The sequence below is a fragment of the Oncorhynchus nerka genome, linkage group LG24 (genome assembly GCF_034236695.1).
Source record: "Oncorhynchus nerka isolate Pitt River linkage group LG24, Oner_Uvic_2.0, whole genome shotgun sequence".
Taxonomy (NCBI): domain Eukaryota; kingdom Metazoa; phylum Chordata; class Actinopteri; order Salmoniformes; family Salmonidae; genus Oncorhynchus; species Oncorhynchus nerka.
Window position 1 is genome coordinate 85,995,589 of NC_088419.1, and position 23,550 is coordinate 86,019,138.

The window sequence follows — 23,550 nt, forward strand, 5'->3', positions numbered from 1 at the left end:
TTATTTACAATGACGGCCTACACCGGCCAAACCCGGACGACGCTGGGCCAATTGTGAGCCATCCTATGGGACTCACAATCACAGCCAGATGTGATACAGCCTGGATTCGAACCAGGGACTGTTGTGACGCCTCTTGGACTGAGATGCAGTGCCTTCGATCTCTGTGTCCATGTGTGTGTGTTATCTACTACTGTACTAGAATGCTTAGTAGGCCGCTAAAATAGTAAATATCGGGTATCGGGTTTTTTGGCAAGGAAAATATTTGATATCGGTATCGGCCAAAAATGTCATATCGGTGCATCACTAATGTTTACAGTTCATTTTGTTAATATTTATTATCTATGTCACTTGCTTTGGCAATGTAAACATAAAGGTAAAGGGAGAGAGAGAGTGGAGACAGAAAGAGCGAGCGGGAGAGAGGGGGATGGATGGAGATAGAAAGATTGAGGGAATGCAAGAGAGAGCACAAGAGGGAGAGAGAGATAGGGAGGGAGGGATGGAGAAAGAAAGATAAAGGGAGAGAGAGGGTGGAGACAGAAAGAGAGAAGCGGGATGGATGGAGATAGAAAGATTGAGGGAAAGCAAGAGAGAGCACAAGAGGGAGAGAGAGATAGGGAGGGAGGGATGGAGAAAGAGAGCGACATTGAGAGAGTCTGTATTTAATGAAATTCCTTTTCAGACAGGAACTTCAACCTTTTTTCTCAGCTGTATTGAAGATGTGTTATTAAAAACCCTCCATTTCATTAGCATTAAGTCGTTAGGAAAAGAAAGGCCTAAAGCAGAAACATGATTAGACTCTTAATTCTGCTGGAGCTGAAGAGCTAAGGGGGAAGTCATATGGGGTTAAGACTGACTAACCGACTGGCTGGCTAGCTACCTGACTGACTGGCTGGCTGACTAACTGGCTGGCTGACTAACTGAATGGCTGACTAACTGACTGCCTGACTGACTAACTGGCTGACTGGTTGACTAACTGGCTGGCTGACTAACTGACTGCCTGACTGACTAACTGGCTGACTGGTTGACTAACTGACTGCCTGACTAACTGGTTGACTGGTTGAATCACTGACTGGCTGACTGGTTGACTAACTGACTGGCTGACTAACTGACTGGTTGACTAACTGGCAGGCTGACTAACTGGCTGACTAACTGACTGGCTGACTGGTTGACTAACTGACTGGTTGACTAACTGGCTGACTGGTTGACTAACTGACTGGTTGACTCTTCACAGAGAGCTAGCTTCCAGTACATAGTGAACCTTCACAGAGAGCTAGCTTCCAGTACATAGTGAACCTTCACAGAGAGCTAGATAGGGTGTCTGTGTCAATTCCTTTTCAATTTCTCTTTGTGATGTTTCATAGAGTTTGGGAGTTTCTTTGCTGTTGAAATATGTGCGGGAGGGGAATTTTTTTTCATCAGGTAACGAAATCCGAGTCAGTAACCACCGAATAGGGCTGCAAATCTTTGCCTATGAATACTCCCACTGCTTCCGTTATTTTTTTTAGATTTTTCTGAATTTGTCGCAAATTGTTGTTGGAAGGCAGCAGCGAGAGATTGTTGTGTTTTCATTAACGAGTGGACTCTCAATGCTCCAGCTCCACCACGTAAATGACATGTTACAAGTGTTTCCACTCGCGTAGCCGACAGTGGCAAAGCAATGCTTGCAGACTGTACTTTGTATGTTCACGGTCTTCTTAACCTCGTCATCATATTGAATGCTGAATCCAAAATGTTCCCACACAGCGGATTTAGTTTCCCCTCTCTTCATGGGGCCCCTTTAGGGAGGTTTCCTACTGAGATATCATTCCAAATCATCCATTGGTTGTTTAAGGGGGAGGGGGTTGCGGTCACTGCGGTTGCCACATTTTGAGACATTGTTGTGGAGTAAAGTCTGTCAGCCCTCAGGAGCCCCTTAATGGCCACAAGCTGCACGTCTGGTTCTGTGGATCTGAATGTACAACGTGTGTGTACTCTTCAGCGCAATAAGCAGGTTTTGGAAATTCTAGGAAAAGGACAGGCATATGGTAATTCCTCGGTTCACGTGTGAGTATTGAACTGTAGGGGGCATACCGAACGGTTGGATAACATACCGTGTATCGTTGCATCCCCAATCTGTATACGTCTCAGGAGCAGCACAAAACAGCACTACTGCTCTCTCAAAGCTATCTCCCTTTTATGAAGCCTTCAGCTATTCAAGATGGCCTTTGGCAGCAATTCACTCATTTCAGTATATTACAAATGTATCGCATATGTAAAACCTTAGACTTGTATTGGGAAGGTATAACTGGTTTTGGGGGAATTGGGGGACTCTCGTTGATCATTATCTCAATTGTGTTGTAGTTAGTTAGCTGTTAATGTTCCTCAAGGTTGGCACACAGCTGGCATGACAGAGGGGCAAGCCAGATGGGGCAGAGACAGACTGGTACAAGGTCTGTTGCCACGGTAACGATAGCCACAGCATCTTTCTGGGCAGAAACAGTCAACTGAAGGGCATAGAGAGAAAGAGAGAGATGGAGAGGGAGGGAAATACCACTGTGTTTATTATGGATGCTGCTCACGACCTGACAGTTCCCAGCAGCCACAAAACCATCAGTAGGAAGAGACGCTGAGAGCAGTCCGCCTCTCTCTTCCTCAATTCTGCTCTCTCCTCGTTTGTCTCAGTGTCTCGCTGTCCGTATATGTTCTCTCTGTTACTCTCTTTTCTGCATTCTTACACTCCATTGGCGTCACTCCCTATTGTTCCTGTGTGCTGGCGTTTCTCTCTACTCTCTTCCTCTCCTCTTCAGTGTCTATGTCCCTATATGCCCTCTCTGTCCCTCTCTGTTCATATATATGCCCTCTCTATCCCTATATGTCCTCTCTGTTCTTCCCCCCTCTCTCCTCAGTGTCTATGTCCCTATATGCCCTCTCTGTCCTCTCTGTTCATATATATGCCCTCTCTATCCCTATTTGTCCTCTCTGTTCTTCCCCCCTCCCTCCTCAGTGTATCTGTCCCTATATGTCCTCTCTGTTACTCTCAACCTCTCACTCTCTCCCCCCTCCCCCCCTCTCTCTCCCACTTCCCTCTCTCTCTGTCTTCAGAACTCAGTTCATATGAGCCCTACCCAGGGTGAGATAAGTAGTGAATGCGATTAGAGTCTGGAGCCACTATGGTGACAGAGGCTTTTACAAAGCATTATCTGGTTTCCTGGGACACAGCATCCCTTTTATGTGTGTGTATGCGCGCGTGGGTAAGAGCAGCATCGTTACACAAGAACATCTCATCTCAGAGTGCTGTGATCAGAGAGCCTTTTGAGCCAAGAGACCACACTTCCAGCCTGAATGTGTGTGTGTGTGATTGACAGGCTATTCAGTTTCATTATTTCCTTTTGAGGAAATTAGATGGTTGTGATTTCATCTCAGTAAATGTCAGCTGGCTCAACTTGATCCACCAATAAGAAAGCAAGGTCGTAGCCCCCATGTTGACACAGTGTTGTGATTTCCTGTCTGTCTCGCTCCTTTCATCCTATCCCACCATTTTCTCTCCTCTATCTCTACCTCTCATGTTTTCTGTCTTTCGAAGAGGGGTGTGTGTGTGCACGCGTGCATGGGTGTGTGTGTAGCTTTGCAAGCTGTCAGAGCATTCACCTAAACCTGTCAGATTACATTAGGCTGCTGCATCAGGGTTGGAGACACAAAAAACGCACAAACGCATGCACACGCACAGCTAGATAACACTGACTCCAACTACACAACCAGTGAACACTATGTACTGTATGTGTGCGAGTACTCTGTACGGTGTGAGTACTCTGTATGGTGTGAGTACTCTGTACGGATTATGGGTGCGAGTACTCTGTACGGTGCGAGTACTCTGTACGGTGCGAGTACTCTGTACGGTGTGAGTACTCTGTACGGTGCGAGTACTCTGTATGGTGCGAGTACTCTGTACGGTGTGAGTACTCTGTATGGATTATGGGTGCGAGTACTCTGTACGGTGCGAGTACTCTGTACAGTGCGAGTACTCTGTACAGTGCGTGTACTCTGTACAGTGCGAGTACTCTGTACAGTGCGAGTACTCTGTATGGATTATGGGTGCGAGTACTCTGTACGGTGCGAGTACTCTGTATGGATTATGGGTGCGAGTACTCTGTATATGTTGCTTGCTTGAGTGGATCCATGCTGTGTTGGCACTTTGCCATGAACTGTTGTCTCCAAATGCAGTGGTTCCGGCTCTCTGCGCGTGCACACAGACAGACACACAGACAAACACACAGACAGACAGACAGACAGACAGACACACACACAGACAGACACTAATGTCACAGAACAGCAGAGCCTCCAGTCCCTGACTGTGCAGAGCACTGTGTATATTCTCAGTTCTAATTGGGTCATATGTGATACTATATTTTCTGGAAAACCATGTGGAGTTTTCTGCTGCAAAGCCCCCTGATAGAAACGGCATGCTGTGATGAACTGCAGTGGATGGGCTTGGCAGATATTAACTTAAGCTTAGAAAAGACTAGAGAAAGACTACACGTTTGATGAGGGTTTGTCAGATCCATTGTGTGAGTGAGTGAGTGAGTGTACTTGTTTTCCTACGTTATTGGGACCCCAATGCTCCAACAATACACCCAAATGGCCTGACAAGGCAGGAAAACTGTAACTTTTTTCATGTTCTGAATTTGTTCAAATGCTATTTTGAGCATAAAGTGGAACTGACTGCATTTTTACTACTTTGCAGGTATGAAACAAATAGAAAATTATAATATCAGTCAAAAATATCAAATTCCGAGTTTATGCTTCAAAACCAACTTTATAAGAGGTTTTAAAAATAGGTTCTATCACATACAATAAGGCATTGTTGGCAGAATACATGGATGCAGTTAAATGCACGATACATTTCTTGCAAAGAAATACATTTCTTCTTCCAATAGTCCAAAACATATTGCTATCAGGTTGTAAATCACAGCTGACCTGGTACATTGTTTGCTGCCTCCATTCAGGATGCACTGTTTCAGTTTCAATGACTCAATAGTTTGAACAAAAACTATAACTAAGGCTGGCAATGTCAATACAATAAAACTATCAAGGGCAATGATCACAAGTCAGTCATAACGTGGCTAATTGGCTAGCGCACGTGTGTCAAACAAGGCCCGTGGATTGAATAGGACACACAAGCGAGTATAATGAGTCAAAAGTTGAGTTATCTCCTGTACTTCATGAAATTACAGCCTGATGCGCTCGCATCGGTGAATTCAACTTCAATTGCGCTGCTTTTGTGTGTCTTGTTTACATCGTGCAGCGGAGGGAAAGTGTACAGACACATGCCACAGTCCTAGCTAGGCTACTAAAATGTTGCAGTCTGGCTTCAGGTTTTACAGCATGTCAATTAATAACCAAAACCTGCAACAAAACACCATGTAAAAGAGATGTAGGCAGGCCTAGACAGACAGACAGACAGACAGACAGACAGACAGACACACACACAGACACACATGTTGAGTGGACCATACACGGATTTCAACCGCACTGGTGATCCATGCAGTGTAAAACAAAGATAGCAAAATTTTTGTTATGTGGCGTTATTACATTCTTTACAAATATTATTTTACTATTTTGTTTTAATATGTTAAAATCCTATGTACGTAAGTGTACATTATAAAGGGGCATTTTTTTTTATACAAAAAAAGTACAAAATAAAGTATGCCTGGCCCGTGAATTTGTTGTGTTATTTTTTTTTCTTCTCTTTTCTATTTTACCCCCTTTTTCTCCCAAAATTCGAGCTTGTCTGTTCACTGCAACTCCCCAACCGACTCGGGAGAGCCAAAGGCGGAGTCATGCCTCCTCCGAAACATGACACGCCAAACCGCGCTCCTTAACACCAGCCCGCTTAACCTCACTAGGGTAGGGGGCACTATTTTCACCTCTGGATGAAAAGCGTGCCCAAAGTAAACTGCCTGTTACTCAGGCCCAGAAGCTAGAATATGCATATAATTGGTAGATTTGGATAGAAAACACTCTAGCGTTTCCAAAACTGTTAAAATAATGTGAGTATAACATAACTGATATGGTAGGTGAAAACCTGAGAAAAATCCATCCAGGAAGTGGATTTTTTTAACGTTTGTAGTTTTCCATTGATTGCCTTTGACTTAGGACTCAGATTGCACTTCCTATGGCTTCCACTAGATGTCAACAGTCTTTAGAATTTGTTTCAGGCTTGTATTCTGAATAATGAGAGACTAAGACCACTCTGAATGAGTGGACCCTGCAGTGTCTCAGGGCTGTTAACTGCGTGTGACCGAGAGCGCGCCTTTCTTGTTTTTCTTTTATATTGACAAAGCTATTATTGATTATTATGACTAAAAATAACCTGAGGATTGATTATAAACATTGTTTGACATGTTTCTACGAACTTTACTGATACTTTTTGGATTTTTCATCTGCCTGTTGTGACCGCCTTGGATCCATTGGATTACTGAACAAAACGCACCAACAAAATGTTTTTTTTTATATAAAGAGGGACTTTATCGAACAAAACAAACATTTATTGGGTAACTGGGAGTCTTGTGAGTGCAACCATATGAAGATCATCAAAGGTAAGTGATTAATTTTATCGCTATTTCTGACTTTTGTTACTCCTCTACTTGCCTGGTAACTGTTTGTAATGTTTTGCGCACTGGGTGCTGTCCTCAGATAATCTAATGCTTTCACCGTAAAGCCTTTTTGAAATCTGACACAACGGTTGGATTAACAAGAAGTTCATCTTTAAGCCGATGTATAACACTTGTATGTTTCTTGAATATTTATTATGAGTATTTCTGTTTTTGAATTTGGCACACTGCAATTTCACCGGATGTTGGCCAGGTGGGACGCTAGTGTCCCACACCCCCTAGAGAGGTTAACCCGGAAGCCAGCCACACCAATGTGTTGGAGGAAACACCATTCAACTGGCGACCGGGGTCAGCCTGCATGCACCCGGCCGGCCACAAGGAGTCGCAAGAGCACGATGAGCCAAGTAAAGCCCAAACTCTCCCCTTAACCGGAAAGACGCTGGGCCAATTGTGCGCCGTCCTATGGGACTCCCAGCTACGGGCGGTTGTGACACAGCCCGGGAATGAACCCGGGTCTGTAGGAATGCCTGCGATGCAGTGCTAGAGACCGCTTCGCCGCTCGGGAGAATCCTTGTTGTGTTTTTTCTATATGGCCCAAGCGCTGATTGTGTCTGACACCCCTGGGCTAGCGTATCCATTTATGTAGCTTGCTATTTATTTAGCAAGCTAAAAACACGTTGCCTAACATCAACAATCTCGCTAGCTAGCTGCTGGGAGGATGTCATGTCATTGGAGAAGTGGGTGAGTGACTGACTTTTTCCCACACATAATTTTTCGTTGGCTATAGCTACAGATGCTACAGGTATTATTTGGTTAGCAAGCAAGAAATGTGAATCGCTTTGCTATCTAGCTATGCTAAACTTGAATGACTGTTATCAACAGTTAGCATATATCTTAGTTGGCAATCAAATGTATTTGGCATCGATCAAATGGGCGGGCAGGCATGCAAGTTCCCATTCAGTTGTTAAAACGTGAGTTGGGACAAGCATGTATTGGCAGGCCAGCTGCAGAAGGACGAGGAGGCTACATTTTCCCTTCGTTTATCAGTGCAATTTTGACGGTCAACTAGCTGAAAAGGTTTGAGAGGGTTTATCTAATGTTCCTTCGTTAGATTTTAGCTCATCTTGCTCTGGCTAGCATTAGTTGTTGATCTTGTTGTTGTGCATAGCTGAGGGGGAGAGAGCCTACATTTTCATGGTTGTTTGATCAAAAGGATTGTGAAGTACCCAAATGTAAAACTCCTGTGATATTTACAGTGCATTCGGAAAGTATTCAGACCTCTTGACTTTTCCCACATTCTGTTAACTTACAGCCTTATTATAAAATGGAGAAAAAAATATAGAAATCCTCAATCTACACAGTGATAATGACGAAGCGAAAACAGGGTTTTAGAATAGAAAAATTAAACCTCATTTACGTAAGTACTCAGACCCTTTGCTATGAGACTTGAAAGTGAGCTCAGGTGCATCCTGTTTCCTTTGGTCATCCTTGAGATGTTTCTACAACTTGATTGGAGTCCACCTGTGGTAAATTTAATTGATTGAAAAATACTTGGAAAGGCACACACCTGTCTATATAAGGTCCCACAGTTGACAGTGCATGTCAGAGCAAAAACAAAGCCATGAGGTCGAAGGAATTGTCTCTGAGACAAGATTGTGTCGAGGCACAGATCTGGGGAAGGGTACCAAAACATTTCTGCAGTATTGAAGGTCCCCAAGAACACAGTGACATCCATCATTCTTAAATGGAAGAAGTTTGGAACCAACAAGTCTCTTCCTAGAGCTGGCTGCCCGACCAAACTGAGCAATCGGGGGAGAAGGGCCTTGGTCAGGGAGGTGACCAAGAATCCGATGGTCACTCTGACAGAGCTCCAGAGTTCCTCTGTGGAGAGGGGAGAACCTTCCAGAAGGACATATATCTCTGCAGCACTCCACCAATCAGGCCTTTATGGTAGAGTGGCCAGACGGACGCCACTCCTCAGTAAAAAGGCACATGACAGCCCGCTTGGAGTTTGCCAAAAGGCACCTAAATGACTCAGACCATGAGAAACAAGATTCTCTGGCTTGATTGAACTCTTTGGCCTGAATGCCAAGCATCACGTCTGGAGGAGACCTGGCACCATCCCTACGGTGAAGCAGGACCTGTTTTTGCTTTGTTATTATGGGGAATTGTGTGTAAATTGATGAGGGAAAAACACAATTTAATTGATTTTAGAATAAGGCCGTAACGTAACAAAATGTGTAAAAAGTCAAGGGGTCTGAATACTTTCTGAATGCACTTTATATATTTGCAGAAATCCATTCAGGTGTATTTTGTGGCTTTCGGTAAATATGTGTTCTAATGATCTAAAGATACGCTGTTGCTACTGTCTATAAGCACACAGTCCAGTTCAAAGTGAATGATGGCAGGCTATTTCACTAACGCCCATGTGGCATATTGCTATTTGCATGTTGGTTTACTGTAGCTCTGTTTGGCTATGGCATACCGGTCTATGTAAACTCCGTTCCTGGACAGATTATTTTATTTGGTTTTATTTACTGCAGTGTCTATTAAGTGTCCAAACACACAGCCTCTTTTTCATACACTGAATTTTCACAAAAGCCTTCCCAAACGTTCTATGAATTTATGAAAATGACCATAATGTAAGCTCTCGCTTATCAGAACATTATTCCTGGGAGTGTATATGAACAGATTTTAATCAAATGTCATGTTGAAAATGCTGTCAGTTCCACTTTAAGGGTCAGGTTTACGGTTTTGCGGTTAAGGTTAGTGTTTTTGGGGTTAAGGTTAGAGTTTTTGGGGTTACGGTTAGGGTTTTTGGGGTTACGGTTAGGGTTTTTGGGGTTATGGTTAAGTTTTTTGGGAGTTTAGGTTAGGGTTAAGGAAAATAGGATTCTTAATGGTCAAACATTTTTACTCAAACATTTCACTAAAATAAAGCTGAGTGTGTTGGTGAGTGACTGAGTGTGTGTGTGTGTGTGTGTGTGTTGGTGAGTGAGTGAGTGAGTGTGTGTGTTGATGAGTGTGTGTGTGTGTATGTTGGTGAGTGTGTGTGTGTGTGTGTGTGTGTGTGTGTGTGTGTGTATGTTGGTGAGTGAGTGTGTGTGTGTGTGTTGGTGAGTAAGTGTGTGTGTGTGTGTTGGTGAGTGAGTGGTGAGTGGTGAGTGAGTGAGTGAGTGAGTGAGTGAGTGAGTGAGTGTGTTGGTGAGTGTGTGTGTGTGTTGGTGAGTGAGTGTGTGTGTGTGTTGGTGAGTGAGTGAGTGTGTGTGTGTGTTGGTGAGTGAGTGAGTGAGTGTGTGTGTTGGTGAGTGAGTGAGTGAGTGTGTGTGTTGGTGAGTGAGTGAGTGAGTGTGAGTGCGAGTGTTGGTGAGTGAGTGAGTGTGTGAGTGTTGGTGAGTGAGTGAGTGAGTGTGTGTTGGTGAGTGTTGGTGAGTGTGTGTGTGTGTGTGTGTGTGTGTGTGTGTTGGTGAGTGAGTGTGTGTGTCTTGGTGAGTGTGTGTGTGTGTTGGTGAGTGAGTGTGTGTGTCTTGGTGAGTGTGTGTGTGTGTTGGTGAGTGAGTGAGTGTGTCTTGGTGAGTGTGTGTGTGTGTTGGTGAGTGAGTGTGTGTGTCTTGGTGAGTGTGTGTGTGTGTTGGTGAGTGAGTGTGTGTGTCTTGGTGAGTGTGTGTGTGTGTTGGTGAGTGAGTGAGTGTGTGTGTGTGTGTTGGTGAGTGAGTGAGTGTGTGTGTGTGTTGGTGAGTGAGTGAGTGAGTGTGTGTGTTGGTGAGTGAGTGAGTGAGTGTGTGTGTTGGTGAGTGAGTGAGTGAGTGTGAGTGCGAGTGTTGGTGAGTGAGTGAGTGTGTGAGTGTTGGTGAGTGAGTGAGTGAGTGTGTGTTGGTGAGTGTTGGTGAGTGTGTGTGTGTGTGTGTGTGTGTGTGTGTGTGTGTGTTGGTGAGTGAGTGTGTGTGTCTTGGTGAGTGTGTGTGTGTGTTGGTGAGTGAGTGTGTGTGTCTTGGTGAGTGTGTGTGTGTGTTGGTGAGTGAGTGAGTGTGTCTTGGTGAGTGTGTGTGTGTGTTGGTGAGTGAGTGTGTGTGTCTTGGTGAGTGTGTGTGTGTGTTGGTGAGTGAGTGTGTGTGTCTTGGTGAGTGTGTGTGTGTGTTGGTGAGTGAGTGAGTGTGTGTGTGTGTGTTGGTGAGTGAGTGTGTATGTGTGTGTCTTACCTGGGTGTCCATGTAGTGGTGAGTGTGGTCTGGGTAGTGTAGGAGAGGTACTGGACGTCACAATCAGGCTCTTCCTGTTACTGGTCCGACAGCTAGGAAGAGAAGAGACACACACACTTAAAAATAACAACAGCACACACCAATAGGGAGTTTGCTCTGAACCGGGCGCAGATTTCCAATACATTTGGAGCCAGTTGAACAACACTATCATTCTCATAACGTGTTCTTCTATCTGCATACCATTTCCTCAATGGCATTCCCTCTTTCAGTGTCCACAGAACAAGTAATAAGTGGCTTCCTTAATACTCCTCACTTCAAACAAGTTAAAGGTTAAGGTAGACCAAGTTAATCAGGTTAGAGGTTACAGTGTTAGAGGTTACAGTAGACCAAGTTAATCAGGTTAGAGGTTAGTGTTAGAGGTTACAGTAGACCAAGTTAATCAGGTTAGAGGTTACAGTAGACCAAGTTAATCAGGTTAGAGGTTACAGTAGACCAAGTTAATCAGGTTAGAGTAGACCAAGTTAATCAGGTTAGAGGTTACAGTAGACCAAGTTAATCAGGTTAGAGGTTACAGTAGACCAAGTTAATCAGGTTAGAGGTTACAGTGTTAGAGGGGGACGGTGTGTGAGTGTGTGTTAGGCTTGGGCGGTATACCGGGATATTGTCAATACCGTAAAACAATTTTTTTAAATGAAAACTGGATACTGCCCAACCCTAGTATGTGGTAGGTACGCCTGGACGGTGGGTGAGTTTGTGAGCAGACATTTACACATCATGCTGCTCACTGATGCGAGGAATGTTACTGTGCCCTTCACAGTCCATCCAGAGGAAACAACATAGAAACACAGTGACTAGAACAGCAGAATCATGGAGAGCTCAGGTCAGGAGAGGTCTGATTATAGATCTGTGTTTCTAGTTATTAATCAAGGTGGAACACCTCACTGTTGTGTTGTGGTTTCATGAGTGTCTATAATAAGCCAGTAAGATAATTGCAGTACGACGCCTAACATAAAAACAGCTGCAGAGCTCAGTGAAGTATCTTTGCAACAATAGCTGCTAGCCTGGTGCTGCTGCAATGATGACACGAAACAGGTACACAAACACACAGCAAACTAACACTGCCATCAGTCAGCTCTACATAATATATGTCTCTCACAGCAGGTGGTCAACAGCAGAGAGTCTGCAGAGGAGAGGAGAGGAAGAGAGGAGAAAAGAGGAAGATGGAGAAGAGAGGAGATGGGCGGAGGATGGAGGAGAGTAGTGGTAAAACCCAGCCATCAATACAGAAATCTAGCAGCATATAGCTGGCACTCTGTCAACTGAGGTAGAGATGGAGAGATGGAGAAAGGTAGGGATGGAGAGATGGTATAGTAGGATGGAGAGAGGGTATAGTAGGATGGAGAGATGGAGATATGGTATAGTAGGATGGAGAGAGGGTATAGTAGGATGGAGAGATGGTATAGTAGGATGGAGAGATGGAGAGAGGGTATAGTAGGATGGAGAGACAGAGAGAGGGTATAGTAGGATGGAGATGGAGAGAGGGTATAGTAGGATGGAGAGATGGTATAGTAGGATGGAGAGATGGAGAGAGGGTATAGTAGGATGGAGAGATGGTATAGTAGGATGGAGAGATGGTATAGTAGGATGGAGAGATGGAGAGAGGGTATAGTAGGATGGATAGATGGAGAGAGGGTATAGTAGGATGGAGAGATGGAGATATGGTATAGTAGGATGGAGATGGAGAGAGGGTATAGTAGGATGGAGAGATGGAGAGAGGGTATAGTAGGATGGAGAGATGGTATAGTAGGATGGAGAGATGGAGAGAGGGTATAGTAGGATGGAGAGACAGAGAGAGGGTATAGTAGGATGGAGAAATGGAGAGAGGGTATAGTAGGATGGAGAGACAGAGAGAGGGTATAGTAGGATGGATAGATGGAGAGAGGGTATAGTAGGATGGAGATGGAGAGAGGGTATAGTAGGATGGAGATGGAGAGAGGGTATAGTAGGATGGAGAGATGGAGATATGGTATAGTAGGATGGAGATGGAGAGAGGGTATAGTAGGATGGAGAGATGGAGAGAGGGTATAGTAGGATGGAGAGATGGTATAGTAGGATGGAGAGAGGGTATAGTAGGATGGAGAGATGGAGAGAGGGTATAGTAGGATGGAGAGACAGAGAGAGGGTATAGTAGGATGGAGAGATGGAGGGAGGGTATAGTAGGATGGAGAGACAGAGAGAGGGTATAGTAGGATGGAGAGACAGAGAGAGGGTATAGTAGGATGGATAGATGGAGAGAGGGTATAGTAGGATGGAGAGATGGTATAGTAGGATGGAGAGATGGAGAGAGGGTATAGTAGGATGGAGAGACAGAGAGAGGGTATAGTAGGATGGAGAAATGGAGAGAGGGTATAGTAGGATGGAGAGACAGAGAGGGTATAGTAGGATGGAGATGGAGAGAGGGTATAGTAGGATGGAGAGAGGGTATAGTAGGATGGAGAGATGGTATAGTAGGATGGAGAGATGGAGAGAGGGTATAGTAGGATGGATAGATGGAGAGAGGGTATAGTAGGATGGAGAGATGGAGATATGGTATAGTAGGATGGAGAGATGGTATAGTAGGATGGAGAGATGGTATAGTAGGATGGAGAGAGGGTATAGTAGGATGGAGAGATGGAGAGAGGGTATAGTAGGATGGAGAGATGGAGAGAGGGTATAGTAGGATGGAGAGATGGTATAGTAGGATGGAGAGAGGGTATAGTAGGATGGAGAGAGGGTATAGTAGGATGGAGAGAGGGTATAGTAGGATGGAGAGATGGTATAGTAGGATGGAGAGATGGAGATATGGTATAGTAGGATGGAGAGATGGTATAGTAGGATGGAGAGATGGTATAGTAGGATGGAGAGATGGTATAGTAGGATGGAGAGAGGGTATAGTAGGATGGAGAGAGGGTATAGTAGGATGGAGAGAGGGTATAGTAGGATGGAGAGATGGTATAGTAGGATGGAGAGAGGGTATAGTAGGATGGAGAGGTGGAGAGAGGGTATAGTAGGATGGAGAGATGGTATAGTAGGGTGGAGAGGTGGAGAGAGGGTATTGTAGGGTGGAGAGGTGGAGAGAGGGTATTGTAGGGTGGAGAGAGGGTATAGGAGGATGGAGAGAGGGTATAGTAGGATGGAGATGGAGAGAGGGTATAGTAGGATGGAGATGGAGAGAGGGTATAGTAGGATGGAGATGGAGAGAGGGTATAGTAGGATGGAGAGAGGGTATAGTAGGATGGAGATGGAGAGAGTGTATAGTAGGATGGAGAGATGGAGAGAGGGTATAGTAGGATGGAGAGACAGAGAGAGGGTATAGTAGGATGGAGATGGAGAGAGGGTATAGTAGAATGGAGATGGAGAGGGTATAGGAGGATAGAGAGATGGAGAGAGGGTATAGTAGGATGGAGATGGAGAGAGGGTATAGTAGGATGGAGATGGAGAGAGGGTATAGTAGGATGGAGATGGAGAGAGGGTATAGTAGGATGGAGATGGAGAGAGGGTATAGTAGGATGGAGAGATGGTATAGTAGGATGGAGAGATGGAGAGAGGGTATAGTAGGATGGAGATGGAGAGAGGGTATAGTAGGATGGAGATGGAGAGAGGGTATAGTAGGATGGGGATGGAGAGAGGGTATAGTAGGATGGAGATGGAGAGAGGGTATAGTAGGATGGAGATGGAGAGAGGATATAGTAGGATGGAGAGAGGGTATAGTAGGATGGAGATGGAGATGGTATAGTAGGATGGAGAGACAGAGAGGGTATAGTAGGATGGAGAGACAGAGAGGGGTATAGTAGGGTAGGATGGAGAGATGGTATAGTAGGATGGAGAGATGGTATAGTAGGATGGAGATGGAGAGAGTGTATAGTAGGATGGAGATGGAGAGAGGGTATAGTAGGATGGAGATGGAGAGAGTGTATAGTAGGATGGAGATGGGAGAGTGTATGGAGGATGGAGAGAGGGTATAGAAGATGGGAGATGGAGAGAGGGTATAGTAGGATGGAGATGGAGAGAGGGTATAGTAGGATGGAGAGAGGGTATAGTAGGATGGAGTGATGGTGTTGTAGGGTGGAGAGGTGGAGAGAGGGTATAGTAGGATGGAGAGAGGGTATAGTAGGATGGAGAGATGGTGTTGTAGGGTGGAGAGGTGGAGAGAGGGTATAGTAGGATGGAGAGACAGAGAGGGGGTATAGTAGGATGGAGAGATGGTATAGTAGGATGGAGAGACAGAGAGGGGGTATAGTAGGATGGAGAGACAGTGAGAGGGTATAGTAGGATGGAGAGACAGAGAGAGGGTATAGTAGGATGGAGAGACGGAGAGAGGGTATAGTAGGATGGAGAGACAGAGAGAGGGTATAGTAGGATGGAGAGACAGAGAGAGGGTATAGTAGGATGGAGAGACAGAGAGAGGGTATAGTAGGATGGAGAGACAGATGAGGGTATAGTAGGATGGAGATGGAGATGGTATAGTAGGATGGATGGAGAGAGGGTATAGTAGGATGGAGAGAGAGTATATAGGATGGAGAGATGGAGAGAGGGTATAGTAGGATGGAGAGATGGAGAGAGGGTATAGTAGGATGGAGAGATGGAGAGAGGGTATAGTAGGATGGAGAGATGGTATAGTAGGATGGAGAGATGGAGAGAGGGTATAGTAGGATGATAGATGGAGAGAGGGTATAGTAGGATGGAGAGATGGAGATATGGTATAGTAGGATGGAGATGGAGAGAGGGTATAGTAGGATGGAGAGATGGAGAGAGGGTATAGTAGGATGGAGAGATGGTATAGTAGGATGGAGAGATGGAGAGAGGGTATAGTAGGATGGAGAGACAGAGAGAGGGTATAGTAGGATGGAGAAATGGAGAGAGGGTATAGTAGGATGGAGAGACAGAGAGAGGGTATAGTAGGATGGAGATGGAGAGAGGGTATAGTAGGATGGAGAGATGGAGAGAGGGTATAGTAGGATGGAGAGATGGTATAGTAGGATGGAGAGATGGAGAGAGGGTATAGTAGGATGGGAGATGGAGATATGGTATAGTAGGATGGAGAGATGGTATAGTAGGATGGAGAGATGGTATAGTAGGATGGAGAGATGGTATAGTAGGATGGAGAGATGGATGGATGGAGAGATGGTATAGTAGGATGGAGAGATGGAGAGAGGGTATATAGGATGGAGAGATGAGGTATAGATGGAGAGATGGGTATAGGATGGAGGATGGAGAGGATGGAGAGAGGGTATAGTAGGATGGAGAGAGGGTATAGTAGGATGGAGAGAGGGTATAGTAGGATGGAGATGGAGAGAGGGTATAGTAGGATGGAGATGGAGAGAGGGTATAGTAGGATGGAGATGGAGAGAGGGTATAGTAGGATGGAGAGAGATGGATGGAGAGAGGGTATAGTAGGATGGAGATGGAGAGAGGGTATAGTAGGATGGAGAGGAGAGAGGTATAGTAGGATGGAGATGGAGAGAGGGTATAGTAGGATGGAGATGACAGAGAGAGGGTATAGTAGGATGGAGATGGAGAGAGGGTATAGTAGGATGGAGGAGAGAGGGTATAGTAGGATGGAGATGGAGAGAGGGTATAGTAGGATGGAGAGATGGTATAGTAGGATGGAGAGATGGTATAGTAGGATGGAGAGAGGGTATAGTAGGATGGAGAGAGGGTATAGTAGGATGGAGAGAGGGTATAGTAGGATGGAGATGGAGAGAGGGTATAGTAGGATGGAGATGGAGAGAGGGTATAGTAGGATGGAGATGGAGAGAGGGTATAGTAGGATGGAGAGAGGGTATAGTAGGATGGAGATGGAGAGAGGGTATAGTAGAATGGAGATGGAGAGAGGGTATAGTAGGATGGAGAGACAGAGAGGGTATAGTAGGATGGAGATGGAGAGAGGGTATAGTAGGATGGAGAGACAGAGAGGGTATAGTAGGATGGAGAGACAGAGAGGGGTATAGTAGGGTAGGATGGAGATGGTATAGTAGGATGGAGAGATGGTATAGTAGGATGGAGATGGAGAGAGTGTATAGTAGGATGGAGATGGAGAGAGGGTATAGTAGGATGGAGATGGAGAGAGTGTATAGTAGGATGGAGAGAGGGTATAGGAAGATGGAGAGATGGAGAGAGGGTATAGTAGGATGGAGATGGAGAGAGGGTATAGTAGGATGGAGAGAGGGTATAGTAGGATGGAGAGATGGTGTTGTAGGGTGGAGAGGTGGAGAGAGGGTATAGTAGGATGGAGAGAGGGTATAGTAGGATGGAGAGATGGTGTTGTAGGGTGGAGAGGTGGAGAGAGGGTATAGTAGGATGGAGAGACAGAGAGGGGGTATAGTAGGATGGAGAGATGGTATAGTAGGATGGAGAGACAGAGAGGGGGTATAGTAGGATGGAGAGACAGTGAGAGGGTATAGTAGGATGGAGAGACAGAGAGAGGGTATAGTAGGATGGAGAGACGGAGAGAGGGTATAGTAGGATGGAGAGACAGAGAGAGGGTATAGTAGGATGGAGAGACAGAGAGAGGGTATAGTAGGATGGAGAGACAGAGAGAGGGTATAGTAGGATGGAGAGACAGAGAGAGGGTATAGTAGGATGGAGATGGAGAGAGGGTATAGTAGGATGGAGAGATGGAGAGAGGGTATAGTAGGATGGAGAGAGAGTATAGTAGGATGGAGAGATGGAGAGAGGGTATAGTAGGATGGAGAGATGGAGAGAGGGTATAGTAGGATGGAGAGATGGAGAGAGGGTATAGTAGGATGGAGAGATGGTATAGTAGGATGGAGAGATGGAGAGAGGGTATAGTAGGATGATAGATGGAGAGAGGGTATAGTAGGATGGAGAGATGGAGATATGGTATAGTAGGATGGAGATGGAGAGAGGGTATAGTAGGATGGAGAGATGGAGAGAGGGTATAGTAGGATGGAGAGATGGTATAGTAGGATGGAGAGATGGAGAGAGGGTATAGTAGGATGGAGAGACAGAGAGAGGGTATAGTAGGATGGAGAAATGGAGAGAGGGTATAGTAGGATGGAGAGACAGAGAGAGGGTATAGTAGGATGGAGATGGAGAGAGGGTATAGTAGGATGGAGAGATGGAGAGAGGGTATAGTAGGATGGAGAGATGGTATAGTAGGATGGAGAGATGGAGAGAGGGTATAGTAGGATGGAGAGATGGAGATATGGTATAGTAGGATGGAGAGATGGTATAGTAGGATGGAGAGATGGTATAGTAGGATGGAGAGAGGGTATAGTAGGATGGAGAGATGGTATAGTAGGATGGAGAGATGGAGAGAGGGTATAGTAGGATGGAGAGATGGTATAGTAGGATGGAGAGATGGTATAGTAGGATGGAGAGATGGTATAGTAGGATGGAGAGAGGGTATAGTAGGATGGAGAGAGGGTATAGTAGGATGGAGAGAGGGTATAGTAGGATGGAGAGAGGGTATAGTAGGATGGAGAGATGGTATAGTAGGATGGAGAGGTGGAGAGAGGGTATAGTAGGATGGAGAGGTGGAGAGAGGGTATAGTAGGATGGAGAGAGGGTATAGTAGGATGGAGAGATGGTATAGTAGGGTGGAGAGGTGGAGAGAGGGTATTGTAGGGTGGAGAGGTGGAGAGAGGGTATTGTAGGGTGGAGAGAGGGTATAGGAGGATGGAGAGAGGGTATAGTAGGATGGAGATGGAGAGAGGGTATAGTAGGATGGAGATGGAGAGAGGGTATAGTAGGATGGAGATGGAGAGAGGGTATAGTAGGATGGAGAGATGGAGAGAGGGTATAGTAGGATGGAGATGGAGAGAGTGTATAGTAGGATGGAGAGATGGAGAGAGGGTATAGTAGGATGGAGAGACAGAGAGAGGGTATAGTAGGATGGAGATGGAGAGAGGGTATAGTAGGATGGAGAGATGGAGAGAGGGTATAGTAGGATGGAGAGACAGAGGGTATAGTAGGATGGAGATGGAGAGAGGGTATAGTAGGATGGAGATGGAGAGGGTATAGTAGGATAGAGAGATGGAGAGAGGGTATAGTAGGATGGAGATGGAGAGAGGGTATAGTAGGATGGAGATGGAGAGAGGGTATAGTAGGATGGAGATGGAGAGAGGGTATAGTAGGATGGAGATGGAGAGAGGGTATAGTAGGATGGAGAGATGGTATAGTAGGATGGAGAGATGGTATAGTAGGATGGAGAGATGGTATAGTAGGATGGAGAGATGGAGAGAGGGTATAGTAGGATGGAGATGGAGAGAGGGTATAGTAGGATGGAGATGGAGAGAGGGTATAGTAGGATGGGGATGGAGAGAGGGTATAGTAGGATGGAGATGGAGAGAGGGTATAGTAGGATGGAGATGGAGAGAGGATATAGTAGGATGGAGAGAGGGTATAGTAGGATGGAGAGATGGAGAGAGGGTATAGTAGGATGGAGATGGAGAGAGGGTATAGTAGGATGGAGATGGAGAGAGTGTATAGTAGGATGGAGATGGAGAGAGGGTATAGTAGGATGGAGATGGACAGAGGGTATAGTAGAATGGAGATGGAGAGAGGGTATAGTAGGATGGAGAGACAGAGAGGGTATAGTAGGATGGAGAGACAGAGAGGGGGTATAGTAGGATGGGATGGAGAGATGGTATAGTAGGATGGAGAGATGGTATAGTAGGATGGAGATGGAGAGAGGTATAGTAGGATGGAGATGGAGAGGGTATAGTAGGATGGAGATGGGAGAGGTGTATAGTAGGATGGAGATGGAGAGAGTGTATAGTAGGATGGAGAGAGGGTATAGGAAGATGGAGAGATGGAGAGAGGGTATAGTAGGATGGAGATGGAGAGAGGGTATAGTAGGATGGAGAGATGGTGTTGTAGGGTGGAGAGGTGGAGAGAGGGTATAGTAGGATGGAGAGAGGGTATAGTAGGATGGAGAGATGGTGTTGTAGGGTGGAGAGGTGGAGAGAGGGTATAGTAGGATGGAGAGACAGAGAGGGGGTATAGTAGGATGGAGAGATGGTATAGTAGGATGGAGAGACAGAGAGGGGGTATAGTAGGATGGAGAGACAGAGAGAGGGTATAGTAGGATGGAGAGACAGAGAGAGGGTATAGTAGGATGGAGAGACGGTATAGTAGGATGGAGAGACAGAGAGAGGGTATAGTAGGATGGAGAGACAGAGAGAGGGTATAGTAGGATGGAGAGACAGAGAGAGGGTATAGTAGGATGGAGAGACAGAGAGGGTATAGTAGGATGGAGAGACAGAGAGAGGGTATAGTAGGATGGAGAGACAGAGAGAGGGAATAGTAGGATGGAGAGACGGAGAGAGGGTATAGTAGGATGGAGAGACAGAGAGGGTATAGTAGGATGGAGATGGAGAGAGGGTATAGTAGGATGGAGAGACAGAGAGGGTATAGTAGGATGGAGAGACAGAGAGGGGGTATAGTAGGGTAGGATGGAGAGATGGTATAGTAGGATGGAGAGATGGTATAGTAGGATGGAGATGGAGAGAGTGTATAGTAGGATGGAGATGGAGAGAGGGTATAGTAGGATGGAGATGGAGAGAGTGTATAGTAGGATGGAGATGGAGAGAGTGTATAGTAGGATGGAGAGAGGGTATAGGAAGATGGAGAGATGGAGAGAGGGTATAGTAGGATGGAGATGGAGAGAGGGTATAGTAGGATGGAGATGGAGAGAGGGTATAGTAGGATGGAGAGAGGGTATAGTAGGATGGAGAGATGGTGTTGTAGGGTGGAGAGGTGGAGAGAGGGTATAGTAGGATGGAGAGACAGAGAGAGGGTATAGTAGGATGGAGAGACAGAGAGAGGGTATAGTAGGATGGAGAGACGGAGAGAGGGTATAGTAGGATGGAGAGACAGAGAGAGGGTCTAGTAGGATGGAGAGACAGAGAGAGGGTATAGTAGGATGGAGAGACAGAGAGAGGGTATAGTAGGATGGAGAGACAGAGAGAGGGTATAGTAGGATGGAGAGACAGAGAGAGGGTATAGTAGGATGGAGAGACAGAGAGAGGGTATAGTAGGATGGAGAGACGGAGAGGGTATAGTAGGATGGAGAGACAGAGAGAGAGGGTATAGTAGGATGGAGAGACAGAGAGAGGGTATAGTAGGATGGAGAGACGGAGAGAGGGTATAGTAGGATGGAGAGACAGAGAGAGGGTATAGTAGGATGGAGAGACAGAGAGAGGGTATAGTAGGATGGAGAGACAGAGAGAGGGTATAGTAGGATGGAGAGACAGAGAGAGGGTATATATAACCCCCAGGGCTCTGTTCTAGGCCCTCTCCTATTCTCGCTATACACCAAGTCACTTGGCTCTGTCATAACCTCACATGGTCTCTCCTATCATTGCTATGCAGACGACACACAAGTAATCTTCTCCTTTCCCCTTCTGATGACCAGGTGGCGAATCGCATCTCTGCATGTCTGGCAGACATATATCCGTGGATGACGGATCACCACCTCAAGCTGAACTCGGCAAGACGGAACTGCTCTTCCTCCCGGGAAGGACTGCCCGTTCCATGATCTCGCCATCACGGATTGACAACTCCATTGTGTCCTCCTCCCAGAGCGCTAAGAACCTTGGCGTGATCCTGGACAACACCCTGTCGTTCTCAACTAACATCAAGGCGGTGGCCCGTTCCTGTAGGTTCATGCTCTACAACATGGAGAGAGGACCCTGCCTCACATGGAATGGGCGCAGGTCCTAATCCAGGCACTTGTCATCTCCCGTCTGGATTACTGCAATCGCTGTTGGCTGGCCTCCCTGCCTGTGCCATTAAACCCCTACAACTCATCCAGAACGCCGCAGCCCGTCTGGTGTTCAACCTTCCCAAGTTCTTCTCACGTCACCCCCGCTCCTCCGCTCCCTCCACTGGCTTCCAGTTGAAGCTCGCATCCGCTACAAGACCATGGTGCTTGCCTACGGAGCTGTGAGGGAACGGCACCTCAGTACCTCCAGGCTCTGATCAGGCCCTACACCCAAACAAGGGCACTGCGTTCATCCACCTCTGGCCTGAGCCTCCCTACCACTGAGGAAGTACAGTTAGGCTCAGCCCAGTCAAAACTGTTCGCTGCTCTGGCCCCCAATGGTGGAACAAACTCCCTCACGACGCCAGGACAGCGGAGTCAATCACCACCTTCCGGAGACACCTGAAACCCCACCTCTTTAAGGAATACCTAGGATAGGATAAAGTAATCCCTCTCACCCCCTCCCCTGAAAAGATTTAGATGCACTACTGTTCCACTGGAGGTCATAAGGTGAATGCACCAATTTGTAAGTCGCTCTGGATAAGAGCGTCTGCTAAATGACTTAAATGTAAATGTAAATGTATAGTAGGATGGAGAGACAGAGAGAGGGTATAGTAGGATGGAGAGACAGAGAGAGGGTATAGTAGGATGGAGAGACAGAGAGAGGGTATAGTAGGATGGAGAGACAGAGAGAGGGTATAGTAGGATGGAGAGACGGAGAGAGGGTATAGTAGGATGGAGAGACAGAGAGGGTATAGTAGGATGGAGATGGAGAGAGGGTATAGTAGGATGGAGAGACAGAGAGGGTATAGTAGGATGGAGAGACAGAGAGGGGGTATAGTAGGGTAGGATGGAGAGATGGTATAGTAGGATGGAGAGATGGTATAGTAGGATGGAGATGGAGAGAGTGTATAGTAGGATGGAGATGGAGAGAGGGTATAGTAGGATGGAGATGGAGAGAGTGTATAGTAGGATGGAGATGGAGAGAGTGTATAGTAGGATGGAGAGAGGGTATAGGAAGATGGAGAGATGGAGAGAGGGTATAGTAGGATGGAGATGGAGAGAGGGTATAGTAGGATGGAGAGAGGGTATAGTAGGATGGAGAGATGGTGTTGTAGGGTGGAGAGGTGGAGAGAGGGTATAGTAGGATGGAGAGACAGAGAGAGGGTATAGTAGGATGGAGAGACAGAGAGAGGGTATAGTAGGATGGAGAGACGGAGAGAGGGTATAGTAGGATGGAGAGACAGAGAGAGGGTATAGTAGGATGGAGAGACAGAGAGAGGGTATAGTAGGATGGAGAGACAGAGAGAGGGTATAGTAGGATGGAGAGACAGAGAGAGGGTATAGTAGGATGGAGAGACAGAGAGAGGGTATAGTAGGATGGAGAGACAGAGGGTATAGTAGGATGGAGAGACGGAGAGAGGGTATAGTAGGATGGAGAGACAGAGAGAGGGTATAGTAGGATGGAGAGACAGAGAGAGGGTATAGTAGGATGGAGAGACGGAGAGAGGGTATAGTAGGATGGAGAGACAGAGAGATACAGTTTAAGAAGAGAAGGAGAAGTGAAAGAGTGTGAAGGGAGGACAGAGAAATGAGAGGGACTAGAGAAACACTCACTCCACCACTCTTCATTTTACGTACTGTATTTAACAACATCCTGTTTAGAGAGAGAAAAGCAGGACTAAATCAAGTCAACAACAACTAGCCCCAGTAAGGCCTTGGTACATTGACAGGGTAATGGTTAGATGGGTACATTGACAGGGTAGGATGGAGAGATGGTATAGTAGGATGGAGAGATGGAGAGAGGGTATAGTAGGCGTAGCAGTAAGTCCTGTCGTGTCGTGTCCCCTGTATATATCTCCTTCGTTTTTTACATATTTTTCTTCGCATATCTCTTTAAAAACTTTTTTTTGCTAAACCTAGCTTCCAAATACTCTCCTGCAACCCGCCTCATCCAATGTAGCTATTTTTCCTAAAGTATTTATATTTACTT

The 23,550-nt window shown here is 46.0% G+C and overlaps 1 protein-coding gene across 1 annotated transcript in view; it reads right to left on the minus strand.

Moving 5' to 3' along the window:
- mast2 (microtubule associated serine/threonine kinase 2) overlaps positions 1-23,550 on the minus strand; it is a 345,729-nt gene that overhangs the window by 76,304 nt on the left and 245,875 nt on the right. The window contains 1 exon segment of the mRNA XM_065009240.1: positions 10,790-10,881. Within this exon segment, the coding sequence (XP_064865312.1) occupies positions 10,790-10,881 (92 nt within the window).